This window comes from Dendropsophus ebraccatus, chromosome 14 (assembly GCF_027789765.1).
Source record: "Dendropsophus ebraccatus isolate aDenEbr1 chromosome 14, aDenEbr1.pat, whole genome shotgun sequence".
NCBI classification, from domain to species: Eukaryota; Metazoa; Chordata; class Amphibia; order Anura; family Hylidae; genus Dendropsophus; species Dendropsophus ebraccatus.
Window position 1 is genome coordinate 61,697,322 of NC_091467.1, and position 16,878 is coordinate 61,714,199.

The 16,878-nt window shown below is 46.5% G+C and overlaps 1 protein-coding gene across 4 annotated transcripts; it reads right to left on the minus strand.

Moving 5' to 3' along the window:
* Nucleotides 1-1,886: 1,886 nt before the first annotated feature.
* On the minus strand, nucleotides 1,887-13,574 carry POLG2 (DNA polymerase gamma 2, accessory subunit). Of its 4 annotated transcripts, none has more exons than XM_069951570.1 (9): nucleotides 13,551-13,574; nucleotides 11,267-11,721; nucleotides 9,989-10,106; nucleotides 9,466-9,571; nucleotides 9,210-9,383; nucleotides 2,990-3,130; nucleotides 2,829-2,909; nucleotides 2,649-2,749; nucleotides 1,887-2,523 (listed from the first exon to the last, which is right to left on the minus strand). In XM_069951570.1, the coding sequence occupies exons 2-9, from the start codon at nucleotides 11,661-11,663 to the stop codon at nucleotides 2,358-2,360; spliced, it is 1,284 nt and encodes a 427-aa protein (XP_069807671.1). In that variant the 5' UTR covers nucleotides 11,664-11,721; nucleotides 13,551-13,574; the 3' UTR covers nucleotides 1,887-2,357. The 4 variants fall into 4 exon arrangements, with proteins under 4 accessions (XP_069807671.1, XP_069807669.1, XP_069807670.1 ...); XM_069951568.1 differs by lacking the exon at nucleotides 13,551-13,574 and adding an exon at nucleotides 13,435-13,529; XM_069951569.1 differs by lacking the exon at nucleotides 13,551-13,574 and adding an exon at nucleotides 13,187-13,401.
* Nucleotides 13,575-16,878: the final 3,304 nt, after the last annotated feature.

A 16,878-nucleotide genomic window follows, 5' to 3' on the forward strand; every position in this document is an offset into this window, starting at 1 on the left:
GCCTTCTATGCTCGGCCTCTTATAAATATCACACACCGCACCCTGTTGTCTGTGCTCGGCTTTTTATATCATATACTTCCCCCTACCGTCTGTGCTTAGCCTCCTATATCATATACCACCCCCTGTTGTCTGTGCTCGGCTTCTTATATCATATACTGCCCCCTATTGTCTGTGCTTAGCCTCCTATATCACACACCGCACCCTGTTGTCTGTGCTCGGCTTCTTATATCATATACTGCCCCCTATTGTCTGTGCTTAGCCTCCTATATCATATACCACCCCCTGTTGTCTGTGCTCGGCTTCTTATATCATATACTGCCCCCTATTGTCTGTGCTTAGCCTCCTATATCATGTACCACCCCCTGTCGTCTGTGCTCGGCTTCTTATATCATATACTGCCCCCTATTGTCTGTGCTTAGCCTCCTATATCATGTACCACTCCCTGTCGTCTGTGCTCGGCTTCTTATATCATATACTGCCCCCTATTGTCTGTGCTTAGCCTCCTATATCATGTACCACCCCCTGTCGTCTGTGCTCGGCTTCTTATATCATATGCTGCCCCCTATTGTCTGTGCTTAGCCTCCTATATCATGTACCACCCCCTGTTGTCTGTGCTCGGCTTCTTATATCATATGCTGCCCCCTATTGTCTGTGCTTAGCCTCCTATATCATGTACCACCCCCTGTCGTCTGTGCTCGGCTTCTTATATCATATACTGCCCCCTATTGTCTGTGCTTAGCCTCCTATATCGTGTACCACCCCCTGTCGTCTGTGCTCGGCTTCTTATATCATATACTGCCCCCTATTGTCTGTGCTTAGCCTCCTATATCATGTACCACCCCCTGTCGTCTGTGCTTGGCTTCTTATATCATATACTGCCCCCTATTGTCTGTGCTTAGCCTCCTATATCATGTACCACCCCCTGTCGTCTGTGCTCGGCTTCTTATATCATATACTGCCCCCTATTGTCTGTGCTTAGCCTCCTATATCATGTACCACCCCCTGTTGTCTGTGCTTGGCTTCTTATATCATATGCTGCCCCCTATTGTCTGTGCTTAGCCTCCTATATCATGTACCACCCCCTGTCGTCTGTGCTCGGCTTCTTATATCATATACTGCCCCTATTGTCTGTGCTTAGCCTCCTATATCATGTACCACCCCCTGTTGTCTGTGCTTGGCTTCTTATATCATATGCTGCCCCTATTGTCTGTGCTTAGCCTCCTATATCATGTACCACCCCCTGTTGTCTGTGCTTGGCTTCTTATATCATATACTGCCCCTATTGTCTGTGCTTAGCCTCCTATATCATGTACCACCCCCTGTTGTCTGTGCTTGGCTTCTTATATCATATGCTGCCCCCTACCTTCTGTGCTCGGCCTCCTATAAATATATCACACACCGCACCCTGTTGTCTGTGCTCGGCCTTTTTCTTCTACCCCCTGCAGCCCCCAGACACACCTTTTTTGTGGTGTTTTTTTGCTCTCCAAAAACTGCTGAAAACTCAGCAAAGATTACCTGTGTGTTTTTTTGGCATTCTTGACTTAAGTTGCGACTGGTTTTGGAAAAACTGCCACAAAGACAAAAAAAACAAACTGCTGAAGAGGAAAGAAAAACACCGAAAAATATATTTAGAAAAAACTTGCCAAGTATGGCAGGTCATAAAACTCCACAGTTACCATCTTGCTGCGTTTTTGCTAAAATTAAGTGTGGAACCAGCCTCACATTTAGTATCAGAACAATCACACAAGTATCTGTCAGTGAGGGGTGAAGGAAACCTTCTTAAAGGGACACCACTAAAATACAAGATGGAATGCAAGGTAATACAGCCTGAACCCCAACATCTATAGAGCTAATATGGGCACAAAAAGGGTCGATATACTTTAAACCTCGATCAGTGAGTCTTTATTTCCCCAAAATTGGGGTGTTGCTGTCCCCAACCCCAGTATCGGGGATCATTAACCTGGGAACATGGAATCAGGAGACGACTCTTGGCAGGTTGCAGCTGGTTTATATTGTCCTCACAGTTTGTCAGCAGCAGACATGTAAAGTGTCAGGACCGCCCTCATTGTGCTCCTACTGGGGTGTCATTGTTTCTCTAGGATGTCAGTTTTGCCAGTATCGGGGGTGGCTCCCTTAGTACCAGGGTGTCATTGTCTTTATCCAGTACTGGGTGATGGGGAGGGATCACTGTCCACCCATATCATGGGGGTCATTGTTCCCCCAGTACCCCGGTGTCATTGTCTTTATCCAGTATCAAGTAGGGGGTCACTGTCCCTCAATATTGCAGGGGTCCTTCTTTCCCCAGTATAAAGATTTCCTTGACCTGAGAACATGGAGTCGGCAGGTTGCAGCTGTCCTTACAGTTTGCTGGCGGCAGACATGTACTGTGTCAGGAACGCTCTCAGTTTGGAGATGTGCACTGTCTCTTTAATGGTAGTATCACGGTTACGCAGGTGGAGCAGGCCGCTCTCCAGAGTGACGTCACTCACCAGAACCGTGAACATAACACCCATCTCATCGTATCTGCAAACACATCAGAGACGACATTAGAAGGAGGCGGCTGCGTACACCATCATCCCTGTGATCCGGCATCTGATAATCCAGCACACATTTCCATGAACATTTGATAATCTATCGTATTCACTCACTTTGTGAAGAGCTGCTCCATTGGCGTCTGCATGGTGTCCAGGTATCCAGGCCAGACGGAGATCCCGCTCCCCCGCAGCTCTGATGACAGCCCCTGACAGACCTAACACGGGAACCGTAACATGTTACACTGATGCCAGATTACAGGGAGGTCACATACATCACAAACATCTTCTACGCACCAGACGCAGATCCACAGCCGGGCCCTTCCCCAAGTCCACGGCCACTTTAATAGGGGCCAAAGATGGGTGAATCCTCAAAACCTGAAACATAGCAGAATCAAAGATGACATCACAGTCCAATACACCGCACATCACTGCCTGAGGGGCCCCGTGTAACTCACTGTCCGCAGATGCTCCTTCCATCGCGGGGACAGGTTTTCAGGCATGTGCAGCGCGTCAGACAAGTACGCCAACAGAGCGCGCTCCAGATCACTGCTCAGCCACACCACATGGGGGATGACAGACTTCCTGCCGTCCCGACCCTGAGGAAGAGACAGGTAATTCCAATAATCCTTATTTCCCTAGCGTCCTATTAGCCTCACAACAGATGGGGTGTTTCCGCCCCTATGAGCTCTCAGGACAAAGGAATTTTAATTAAATAAACCTGTGACTCCACCCCCTGCAGGCTATATCCTGCCGTTAGCCCCCCTTTACCTCAGTTTTTTTCTTTTGTCCCTTGAGTAAGGATGAAGGATTCACTATGAAGCACTCTCACAATGGCCTTAATCGCATGTCTCAGGAGCAGAGCTTGTGATATCGGGCTGTTGGGAGTGTATACACATCTTGTATCTCTCCTCTGGAGTGTCTGTAGCTGTTTGTCTCCTCCTTAGGGCGCCGCCATCTTTCCGGAGTCCGTGGCGATACCGGAAGTGACGTCACACGCCGGTGACGCACTTCCGGTCCGCGGTCCGGGCCGTTACTGCCCCTTCTCTCTGTAAGTACTTGAGCGGCGTTTTTCTCATGGATGATGGGCTACAGCTAAAGCTCAATTCGACCTGGCTGGATTTTCTGTTGTTTTCGGGACCCGGAAATTTCGCAATTCCGGGGGGCGGAGCCTATTTTGGGGCGGAGCCTATTTTGGGGCGGAGCCTATTTTGGCGCCATTTCGGCCATTTAAACCCAGTGTGTTTGGGCGGCCAGTGCTGTCATATGGTGTACCATACCTACAGCTCAGGATTTACATTACCTCCTCTTTTTGCTGCTTCTCTCCTGTATTTGAGAGTAAGTACCTGGATATAAGATTAATATTACTTGCTATATGATTTTAATGCATGTTTTTGTGGGCTAGATGTCTTCAAGAGAGGATTCAGGTGGACCAATTCCTGCAAAGAAAGCTACCCTGAAGAGAAAACATCTCACATGTGCCCAGTGTGGTAAGCGGTGCGCTGCACCTCGACAGTCTTTTTCTTTCTGTTCCATATTTGCCTATTTATTTAGGGTCTTATCACTGTTATAGATAAACCCCTTCCTGATGAGTGGGAATATATTAAATGTTTGGATTGCCGGGCAACACCCGCTGAAAAAACTGAACCCACTATCCATGATGTGGTCGTCTGGGTAAAGGACTATATGGAACAGTCCGTCAGTGGTAAGCGTACCTAGTCTCCTCTGCCGCACTCCAGTGTAATACATAGCTTCTAGCTGATTTCCCTTTTTTCTACAGGCCTAAACCAGGCTTTCAATGACCTAAAGGAATCCTTTCGCCAGCCCACAGGGGTCGTAGTCATGAAAAGGCCAAGGAGGGAGGATTCCCCTATGCAAGAATCTCCGGCAGGAACTAGTTATAGGGTTGTGGACGAGGTTTACGCCACCTCCCCTGATGAAGAGGAAGAAGATTTGCAATCTGTCAGATCCTATTTCCCGACAGAGAAGATGGCTAAACTGCTGAGGGCAGTTAGAATACAAAATCAGCCGGAGGAGGATGATGAGGAGCCATCTACTTCTAGGGGTCGTAGAGGGTTTGATATAGACGATTCGGTCCTAGACATGATGAGGGTCGAATGGCAGAAACCTGAGAAGGCTGCTGTATTGTCCCGGAGATTTAAAACCATGTATCCCTTAGTTGAACAGAAGTCTAAGGACTGGATGCCAGCCCCCAAAGTAGACGTAGCAGTGGCCAAATTGTCCAAAAGGACCTTAGTCCCAGCAGATGATGGCTCCAGCTTAAAGGATCCCATGGACAGAAGGCTAGAAGTTTCTCTGAAAAGGGCATATTCAGCCGCTGCTGCCCAGGAAGCGGTTTCCATCTCAGCCCTTGAGGTTAGCAAAGCCCTAAGGAAGTGGCTGATGAAGGTGCAGGAAGAGATAGAGACTGGAGTGGGGAGAGATGATATCCTAACTAGGTTTAAACAGGTAAACATGGGTATTGATTACCTATGTGACGCCTCTTCACAGCAAGTGAGACTTGCTGCAAGATCTATGTCGCTATCAACCGCAAGCCGCAGAGCTTTATGGTTGCGACCTTGGACAGGCGACTGCTCATCCAAATATTTTTTATGTAATCTTGAGTACACTCCGGGACGTCTATTTGGTACTGAGCTGGACCAGCTCATGCTGGACCTTTCTGACAAGAAAGGTAAGTCGCTTCCCCAAAATCAGAAGCCTTTTCGTAGGTTTCGGAGGGAGAGAACCCCCCAAAGAGTTCGTCAGTTCCGTTACTCTTCCAGAGGCAGAGGAGCTTATGCCAATAGGAGAGGTAACACACGGCAACAAGCCAAAGGAGCCACTAAAAAGTCAGATTTCTGACGGTGGATGCCTACCGGTAGGAGGCCGGTTAACCTTTTTTGTCAATGCCTGGGAATCTGCAATAAAAGATCCCTGGGTTGTAAATTTAGTTCGGGAGGGTTACTCCCTTTCTCTGGACCCGCTACCTCCGGAGAGATTTTTAATTTCACGCAGACTAGGACTCTCGGAAAACAAGTTTTTGGAGCAGGAGCTACAGATGTTAATTTCAAAACAGGCCCTGGAGGAGGTTCCACCGGAAGACCAGGGCAGAGGAATATATTCCCCGGTTTTTCTGGTCCCCAAACCCTCCGGGAAATGGCGGTTGATCATCGACCTACGGTTTCTCAATCAATTTATCATAAAGAAAAGATTCCGCATGGATACCATAAGATCGGTACAGTTTGTCCTCCGAAGGAACGAATATCTAGCGTCTCTAGACCTGCAAGATGCATATTTCCACATACCAATATGGAAACCACACAGGAAATATTTGAGAATTGCTGTATACATCGGAGACCAACTGAGACACCTTCAGTTCAAAGTGTTACCCTTTGGCATAAGCACAGCTCCTTTCGTGTTCACCAAAGTGGTGTCCTCAGTAGTAGCGGAACTCAGGCTTCAGGGAATCAGAATAATTCCCTACCTAGACGACTGGCTGATCATTGCAGCCACAGCCGACCTCCTGAGCACGCAAATCTCTACGATACTACAATTCGTACAGCACCTAGGATGGATCATCAATTTAGACAAATCAGATCTAATTCCGGCGACATCCAAGACTTTTCTGGGGTTCATCGTGGACTCAGTACAGATGAGGATTTTCCTAACCAGAGAGAGGAAGATGAGAATTGTACGAGGTTGCCAATTTCTCTCGAAGCCGAGACAGGTTCCTATAAGAACAGTAATGAAATTCTTAGGTCTCCTTTCTTCAACAGCGGATGCTGTACCGTGGGCCCTTTGGCATATGCGAACGCTTCAGTGCGAACTCCTGAAGTCATGGGACAGATCCCAAGAATCTTTGGACAACAAGATTGTTCTGTCAACTCGCAGCAGGACTTCTCTTCGGTGGTGGAACGATATAAAGGATGGCCTTCATATAGAGGAACCCCTCTGGACAGTTCTTACAACCGACGCATCAGGTACAGGATGGGGAGCCCACCTGGAGGATCGTCAAGTCTCAGGTCTGTGGACAGTGGAGGAGTCCCTGATGTCTTCCAATGCGCGAGAACTGAGAGCAATCGGTTTAGCACTAAGTCACTTTGCTCCAAATATCACGGGCAAACCAGTGAGAGTACGAACAGACAACGTTGCGTGCGTATGCTATATCAACAAGCAAGGAGGTACCAGATCCCAAGCTCTACTCAAGGAGGTAGAAAGGATCTTCAGTTGGGCAGAGGGGAGGATAACGAGGTTATCCGCAACCCATATCAAAGGGGAACAGAACGTGCTCGCAGACCGCCTCAGCAGAGGCCTTACTATTCCGGGAGAGTGGAGTCTGAAAGAAGAGATTTTCAATCAGATAGTGGACAAGTGGGGTCTCCCCCAAATAGATCTAATGGCGACGAGAACCAATACCAAACTCCAGAAGTTCTGTTCCCTATACAAAGCAGACAGCCCAACTGTGATAGATGCCATGTCCATTCCGTGGAAGTACCAGCTGGCATATGTCTTTCCGCCTGTATCAATGATACCGCGAGTATTGGCAAAGACCAGGCGAGACCAGGCGTCAGTGATTGCAATAGTTCCCTTCTGGCCAAAGAGATTTTGGTTCCCGGTCCTTTGGAACATGAGCAAGGGGAACTTCTGGAGACTTCCCCTACATCAAGACCTTCTCTCCCAGAGCGGACAACTCTGCAACAATCTGAAATCATTCAATCTGACAGCCTGGAGGTTAATAGGCCCCTATTGAGACCCGCTGGGTTATCACTAAGGGTGTTGGAAACGCTTTCTCACTCTAGGAGTGAGGCGACCAATAGATCCTATGAAAGGATAAAGAGGATTTTTCAGAATTGGGCCACTCTTAAAGGAATAGATCCAGTTTCTCCCACAGTACCAGAAATCTTGGACTTTCTGCAGGACGGGTTCGACAGAGGCCTGAGACCTAGTTCCCTAAGGGTTCAAATTGCAGCCATGTCAGCTTTCCTAGGCAGAAAATTGTTACAGATTCAAGAAATTAAGGACTTTACCAGAGCCATCGATAGGTTGAGGCCTCCATTAGTCAGACCGGTATCTGCCTGGGATCTTGGCCTAGTCCTCAAGCGACTCTGTGGCGAACCCTTCGAACCCTTACAGGAAACAGACCTCAAGTTTCTTACCTTTAAGGTGGTGTTCCTGCTAGCGATCACGTCAGCAAAGAGAGTGGGAGAAATACAGGCCCTAGGCTCCTCTGAACCATATGTGACCTTTTTTACAGACAGAGTTATCCTCAGATACCTACCAACGTTTAGACCAAAGGTGCCTTCCCACACAAATCTGAATCAGCCAATTCTTTTGCCAGTTTTTTCTCCTCCTTCGGAGGAAGACACGGATTTTTCCTCACTTGATGTTGTCCGCGCTCTTCAAACTTACCTTTCCAGGGTATCTGAATTCAGGAAGGAGGAAAATCTTTTTATTCTTTTCCAGGGAAGATTTAAAGGGAAAAAGGCCTCCAAGCCTTCGATATCCAGGTGGATTTCCGACTGTATTCGTACATGTTACGAATTAGAAGGACTTCAACCACCAGAGTTCTTGAAAGCTCATTCTACAAGAGCGATATCAACGTCTTGGGCCGAAAGATGCTCGGTGCCCATTGAAAACATATGCCTTTCGGCAACTTGGTCTTCTCCTCTGACTTTTGTCAGACATTATCGTTTAGACTCCATCCTGTCTAAGCGAACTGAGTTCGCTAGATCCGTTTTAAGTGTTGTATCTACTGAGTGCCCTCCCAGTGGGGGTAATTCTTGCTAGATCCCCATCTGTTGTGAGGCTAATAGGACGCTAGGGAAGTTAACATTTTGTCATGTTAATGTGTTTTCCCTGAGTCCTATTAGCATCACAAGAGTCCCTCCCTGTTGACTACTTTAAAAATTAACTGAGGTAAAGGGGGGCTAACGGCAGGATATAGCCTGCAGGGGGTGGAGTCACAGGTTTATTTCATTAAAATTCCTTTGTCCTGAGAGCTCATAGGGGCGGAAACACCCCATCTGTTGTGATGCTAATAGGACTCAGGGAAAACACATTAACATGACAAAATGTTAACATATCTAGGAAGTCCCATAAAGACAAGAATAAGGCAAAATATTTCACAATCCAGCACCTGTCAATGCCGGATTATAGGATGATCACTATATATCTCCAATCATTTTGAATTTCTGATAATCTGGCACCTATGAATGCTGGATTATAGGATAAACATATCACCATATATCTCGAATAATCCTGACTATCTGATCATCTGGCAACTGTCAATGTCAAATGATAGAATAAATTCATTACCATAAATCTCCAATAATCCAGAATATCTCATAATCCAACACCTATCAATGCCAGATTATAAAATGAGCATATGACCATATAGTTCCAATAATCCAGGACCTATCAATGTCAAATTATAGGATAAAACTATCTCCGACAATCTGATAATGTAGCACTGTCAATTTTGGATTAGTAGTTATCAATAATCCTGACTAGTACTGGTCTTTAATAATCCAGAATCTGATAATCCATGTTCATGTTTATATTGGAATATGAGGTAAATTTATCTCCATACATCTCCAATAATTCAGAATCTGATAATCCAGCACTTAGAGGATAAATCGTATAGATACAGAAGATATGAACACGTGCGCAGGTACGTACGTGGAGTTTGGCGGTGGCCCCAGCATGCATCTGTGAGAGGGCGGAGTCATCTAAGGTGCGCAGTGTCTCCACTGCCTCCCTGCCCCAAGGAAAGTCGTAATTTATAACTAAAGTCTTTCCTCCTTCTGTGTCCTGGTGGTCGCTGCTGTTGAATCCAGATGGGACCTGGGCAAACTGTGGGGCACAAAGGTCACAGGTCAGCAGAGGTCAAACCCTTCTCCCGCCCCCCCCCCTTGTTACTGATGTCACTGCTCACCCTGCGCCACCACAGCAGCCGATGTCGCAGCCAATAGTCGCGCCACTGGGATGATGTTTTTGCGGAACTGAACCAGCAGAGCGATGCCATTGTCCTCTCTCCAGTCCTGAAGGAAGTCACATGTCACTATCTATACGCAGGGCATGTTGATTCTGTGAGCGGGAGTTAAGTGTCCCATTCATGGAGCCCGATATCTGCACAGTAAGGCCACACCGCGGACCGCACTACCAAATGTGCTTCCGTAGTGCTCCGTGCTTCACGGAGCAGTACGTTCACACATCATTACCCCAGCGATCCGTGCCGCAAGAAAACGCTCCGTATTACAACATGTCAGGTGTTTTTGCGGCACGGATCTCGGCCCCGTATACACATACGGACGTGTGAACGGGCCATAGGATAACATTGGTTTCACACGGATGTTTGAATTAGGCCTAAGACCCCAATACAGAAAATAGACCTCTGCTGGTGGTCCTTTACACATTATGTAAATTAGGTGGCCACATGACAACCCTGTGTTACTCACCGGGGGACACCGTCTGGTAGATCTGGCACAGTATAGAAGCATTTTCCCACTTCTGCTATACCAAACGGAAGCTTTCGATTCACCAGCTCCAGGCAGGCGATGTAGTGAGATAAGGCACCTGCAACACAGACCAGAAACGGGGATCATGAATAAAAGACTCACCCAATAACCCCCACACAAACAGACAGGGAGCAAGGAAGACCCTACAAACAGCCCTCTGGTGAGAAGTGGTGGGAGTAGAATACTGGAATCATGAATGGCTTAAAGGGGTATTCCACTCAAACATAACTGTTCATACGTTGCTGCCCATGGTGAGACTAACAATTACTTCCATACTTGTTGTTACTTATTCAGTCTCCTTTCCCCAGTTCTGAGCTGCTGCTTTCTGCTGAAGATACAAAAATCTGTGTGTGAGCTTCTCTCTGCCATTCCCCCCTTCTGAGACAACTGATGTAAACAAGTTCCTGGCAGGCTGTATCTGCAACATTGTAGCTTCTTTGTAACACTGGGAGGGATAATCACAGTGAGTTATTTAGCAACTTGACCTCAAAATAACCCTACAAAGTTGCTACATTACAAAGTTGCTACAATGTTGCAGAAAAAAATGTCAGGGACTTGTTTACATCAGGCAGGGGGGGGGGACATCTCAAAAAGGAGGGGAAGGGGGGAGACAGAGAGAAAGGCTCACACACAGATTTTTGTGTCTTCAGCAGAAATCAGCAGAGCAGAACTGGGGGAAGGTGACTAGGTTATAAGTACAGAAGAAAATGTTAGTCTCACCATGGAATACCCCTTTAACATTTAGAAGGGTCCAGGTAGTAGACCCCATTGTTTACAATAGGGGTCCAGTTCTTGCCCCAAGTAGTTTAGCTCCTGACGATCTCTGCTCTGTAAATAGGCTAAAAACCAGTCCTGGCTCCATAATTCTCACAGCTGAGGGTTTGTTACGAAGTATTGGGTCTACACAATTCTGTGAGGTCACCACATAGGCAACACAAATCACCACAAAGTTACAAAGTAACAAACCGTCAGCTGTGAAAGCATTAGTCTACAAATTCTCTGTAAGCTGAACCCTGCAGAGGCACAAACGCCTGCTCTGATGGTTTGTTACAATGTATCAGTGCAGGTAAGATGTATCAGTCTGGAGAAAAGAGAATTATCAACACTGATACAACATCTCTTGAGTTTTGATGGTTTGTTACAATGTATCAGCCTGGAGTCCACAGAGGATAATCTTCACTAGTCCCTGGCCCCCGGAGGGACTCCTGAGGTCCTCACCATGTAGTAGGTCCTGACGTAGGAGGCCGTGCTGCTCATCTTTGGACAATGGCTGCGATGGCGACCGGCGCTGAGAGGTATCAATGTGCAGCACCTGCTCCCGGCTCAGCCCCACCATGTTCCACCACTCATTTATAATGTTCTTCTTCATCTCTGATCCCAGTGGCCCGAGGCTGTGACATCCCCCGAGGACAGAGGCCGCTGTCAGCTCCTCCCCCAGAATAAAGCGCCGGCGCTGACACAAGTCTAACAGGACGTCCTGTATCCGATCAGAGGACACCCCCGTGTACAGCCTGAAGCCAAGACACGGCAAACCTCTGTACCTCTCCAACCAGAATCTTGTGCTCCGGCTCCAGCACGCTCTGATGACAAAGGAGGACATTGTCAATCCAGTCATGTGACGCTAACCAGCCGCCGCTGCAAACTGATGACCCACGTGCGCTCTGGGATCCATCCTGCAAAGAGAAAAAACAGGAAATATTATCAGCACAGAATCTATGGCTTCAGAGCTGAAATCTCCCAGCATCCCCTTCTGGTTCAGTATCTAGGGTTTGCATGCTGGGACATGTCATCTCTACTATGCACTGATGTCTGCTGAAGTACAAAAAGTAAGTGCCCCCCTGCATTACAGGAGCCTGTCTGTTAGGTTGGGAGGTCTATCTATAAGCTTGCAGGATGTGAGTCCACATCAGTACATGGAATGTATTACCTTTCCTTATAACATTATAGCGAGCGCAGCAGGGGCTTATATTACACAATGTATGCCTTCTTATCATTTTACAGTTACAGTTCATCCACTAAGAATTCAGCTGTAATTTGATGTGTCCTGTAATAACCTTATAATGTTACAGCTCAGTGTGATATAAAGCTTGTCTAGTATGAGGTGTCCTGTAATAACCTTATAATGTTACAGCTCAGTGTGATATAAAGCTTGTCTAGTATGAGGTGTCCTGTAATAGCCTTATAATGTTACAGCTCACAGTGTAATATAAAGCTTGTCTAGTATGAGGTGTCCTGTAATAGCCTTATAATGTTACAGCTCAGTGTGATGTAAAGCTTGTCTTGTATGAGGTGACCTGTAATAACCTTATAATGTTACAGCTCACAGTGATATAATGCTTGTCTAGTATGATGTGACCTGTAATAGCCTTATAATGTTACAGCTCAGTGTGATATAAAGCTTGTCTAGTATGAGGTGTCCTGTAATAACCTTATAATGTTACAGCTCACAGTGTGATATAAAGCTTGTCTTGTATGAGGTGTCCTGTAATAGCCTTATAATGTTACAGCTCACAGTGTGATATAAAGCTTGTCTAGTATGAGGTGTCCTGTAATAGCCTTATAATGTTACAGCTCAGTGTGATATAAAGCTTGTCTAGTATGAGGTGTCCTGTAATAGCCTTATAATGTTACAGCTCACAGTGTGATATATAAAGCTTGTCTAGTATGAGGTGTCCTGTAATAACCTTATAATGTTACAGCTCACAGTGTGATATATAAAGCTTGTCTAGTATGAGGTGACCTGTAATAGCCTTATAATGTTACAGCTCAGTGTGATATATAAAGCTTGTCTAGTATGAGGTGTCCTGTAATAGCCTTATAATGTTACAGCTCAGTGTGATATATAAAGCTTGTCTAGTATGAGGTGTCCTGTAATAGCCTTATAATGTTACAGCTCACAGTGTGATATAAAGCTTGTCTAGTATGAGGTGTCCTGTAATAACCTTATAATGTTACAGCTCACAGTGTGATATATAAAGCTTGTCTAGTATGAGGTGTCCTGTAATAACCTTATAATGTTACAGCTCACAGTGTGATATATAAAGCTTGTCTAGTATGAGGTGTCCTGTAATAACCTTATAATGTTACACCCCACAGTGTGATATAAAGCTTGTCTAGTATGAGGTGTCCTGTAATAACCTTATAATGTTACATGTGATATGACGTCTCTTGCCTGCTGTATTCCATCCTACTCTCACTAGAAATCTCTATTCCCCGAGCGCCACACTATAGTTTACTCCACTACAGTCACAACTGGGATCACATGGTGCACACGTGACGGCGCTACAAGTCAGGTACACGCGGCACCGGGGCAAGATAACTTGTCCGGTGGCCGCCACCCAATCAATAACGATACAAAATACGGAGAGAACACCGGCCGCGCCAACCTGCACACCACTCGCCCCTTCCTACATGCGCTTTCAAAAGAGGCGGCCCCTGTGCGTTCCAAGCCTCGGCTATCCGTGTGTCCTGCGTTCCAAGCGTCAGCAACGTACGCACTTACGTTATCTGCCTTACGTCACACGTTTCGGGCGTCTCTGAGTCACTGGCTGCTGCTAAAGTCAATTAAGTAGCTGCGCGGAACATTTTCATTCTCTTTAAACCGCCGTACAGGCCGCAATCCCTGCTGTACCCGTGTGTACGATACCGTAAGGAGGCCTCACTTCACTACGTGACCGGGCAGGTTCCAGTGCGCAGTGGTTATTCAATGTCTGAGCCAGTGACGTCACCAGTTTTTTAATTTTTTTTTCTTAAAGGGGGTTTTCAAGGATGTAAAAATATTGTGGCAACTTTTTTACTTAAAAAAAAAAAGAGCACCACACATGCCTTTAGGTTATGCTACACAATGTGAGGACAAGAGTGGCATTGTTCCTGTTTGGCATAGCAGCCATGTTTGTCTCATCCTGGTAAACTACTTTAACTGCTTGAGAGCCACAGATTGTGAACTACTATATAGGAGTGTGTACACTATAGGGAATCCGTGCAGATAACTTCCAGCGGATACCATCGTTCCCCCCACTCCCACTTGAAGATCCACCGGTTTTATAGACTCCATTCTATGTGCAGATTCCGCTGTCCGCCTAAAGAATTGACATGTCAATCTGCCTGAACATAGAATGGAGTCTATGGCACGGGCGAAACTTCAAGTGGAAGTGAGCACGGATTCTGTAGTGTGCACATACCCTTAAAGGGTTTTCGCCCCAACCCTTAAAGGGGTTGTCCTACAAAAACATGGCCACTTTCTTCCTCTCTTGTCTCCAGCTTGGGTGGGGTTTTGCTGCTTGGTTCCATTGAAGTGAATGGAGCTTAAAGGGCAACTATGTCGTTTTTTTTTTAGATTATTTAACACACATTACAAAGTTTTATAACTTTATAATGTGTCTAAATAACCTATCTTGCTCCGATCCCCCCCTTTCTGCACCCCTCCCCCCCCTCCCGAAGGTTAAATAAACGATGACATCACAGCAGGAGGCGGGCCAGGTCTTCATCCTCTTCTGCTGAAGTGAATGGGACATGAAAAGGCTGCTGGTGCACTTGTGCACCAGCAGCCTTTTCATTGGCTGGACCGTATCACATGGCTCCCAGCTTGCTGAAGACCGGGGGCCGGAGGTGACGGAGTCGCGGGTGGCGGGGGATTCAAGTATCGATCGTCACAAGAGGGATGGTGAGTATGATCTGTGTGTGTCTGTTTTTTTTTTTTCTGTACCGCCGGAGTTGCCCTTTAATTGCAAACCGCACCTGAACTGGAGACAAGAGTCGTGTTGTCTCTGAAAGAAAGTGGCCATGTTTTTGTAGCACTGGATAACCCATTTAAAGTGGTTATCCATCAATCGAAAAACATGGCCACTTTCTTCACAGCACAACCTGACACTTGTCTTTGGTTCAGGTGCGGTTTTCAATTAAAAGGAACCTGTCACCCCTGGAGGTCCCCCGAACCCACCCTAACCAACAGTGATTTCCTATGGACGTTGGACTCTCCAACACTCATGTGCATATGGAGTGTACAGATGAGCGGGCAGTATGGGGGGGCTGTATCCAGGGGTGACAGGTTCACTTTAAGCTTCTTTTTAATAGAACGGAGTTGCAAAACCTGCACCCAAACTGGAGACAAAAGTCTCTGGAAGAAAGTGGCCATGTTTTTCTAACATTCGATGACCCCTATAAGTCAGGGGTAGGGAACCTTGCCTCTCCAGCTGTTGCAAAACTGCAACTCCCACCATAACTTCAGGCTATTTACACCAGTATATATATTCACCAGTTTCAGGATCTCTGCTTGCTGTCAGGGAATAGTAATTTTAGGGGAGCCCGTTATCAATCATCTCAGGCCAGGAAGGTGCATTGTGGGGAGGGGTGAGGTGACTGTAGCCGCCAATTATGAAATCTGCAATGTCATATTAGATATGACCGTATCTAATCACTGTCAATGTGGTTGTCATGTAACTTGTGGCATCAAACTCGCACAGTATCCAAAGCCATGAATCTTTGGTGGTATGCAACTATGACTGCACTGGCTTCAGTGCAAGGTGCATGCCTAAAGTGTTCTAGGAGCTAAAGTGTTCTAGGAGCTATAAGGGCCAGTGTGATCCCACACAGCGCCATACATTTCATAGTGGTCATTCCTGGTACTGCAGAACATGTCAAGCTGCAGTACCAGTTATGGCCACTACTGCATCATAGCATGCCATATATCCATGACTTATACCCGAGGGCATTTCCTGCTCCCTTGCAAAATTACCTAGTGCAGCTTAGGTCGTTATTAGCGGATGTGGGAGACACAGGATTTCAGCCATATTGATGCTTATTTAACCACTTAAATGATTTTCGAACGTTGTTTACATTACCCATGATCCCTCTCTGCAGTCTCATAACCCAACAACTCGACTGCCAGAGGAGGCTGATAAGTGGGTTGGCGTCAGTTCACACTATATGCAGTTGTATTGTTTGAAGCATGACTACCAGAAAGTGATGTGACCTACATGGAGATGTTTGTTGGAGATTCAGTCTTCACATAATGAGTATGTGACGTTTTAGCAAAAGTTGTCACAATCTTGTTAGGCCACATTCACCCGGCTGTTAGTACAGCGCCACAAAAAGCAGCTCTCCAGGCATCATAAGGATACATGATGCTGGGAAGTCAGTGTGTCTGGTAAATAGGGAAGGAGAACTACATTCTATGACACTACCCAGGGAAGGAGAACTATATTCTATTCCAATGCCATTTACAGAGCTGGGTAGTATCAGAGAGCAGCCGGATGTCATCCTACAGTCCCCCAGACAGACCACTTCCTTTGACATCACTGATTTACTGTGGATCAGGCTGCCACATATGATGCAGCTGAGCTGGGCTGATACAGATGGCACTGTAGTGGTGATGGTTTGTGCACACGATTTGGGCAGAACCTGGTCACTGCTACCATAGCCTAGTTTGTGCTGCCATGTTCAGGATTTTGAGACACCTGAGGTTTTTCCCTCAGTAAGTGAGGTCCCAACTGGAACACAGCCTTATGGTTATACTCACCATAAACTCTTACATAAGGCCACCATCGCAGTGTACTCATACACTTCATGCTTTGCCATGGAGTCTATGGGTCCATCAAATGAGAGTCAGTCTTTTCAGGCACTATATTACATGTGAAAGCGCCCTTCATGACATGTCCTGCACACCTTACTACTGCCTAGAGTGCTGGGACAAACCTAACACAAGATAACTGTGGAATAAATGAGCCCCTGCTCCGCATCCACAGACTGGCTAGGCAGGTATGGAATGTGCCGATATAATGGCAGACATACCCTTGTAGGATAATCCTGGTTTCCCCCCTATCTCACATTAG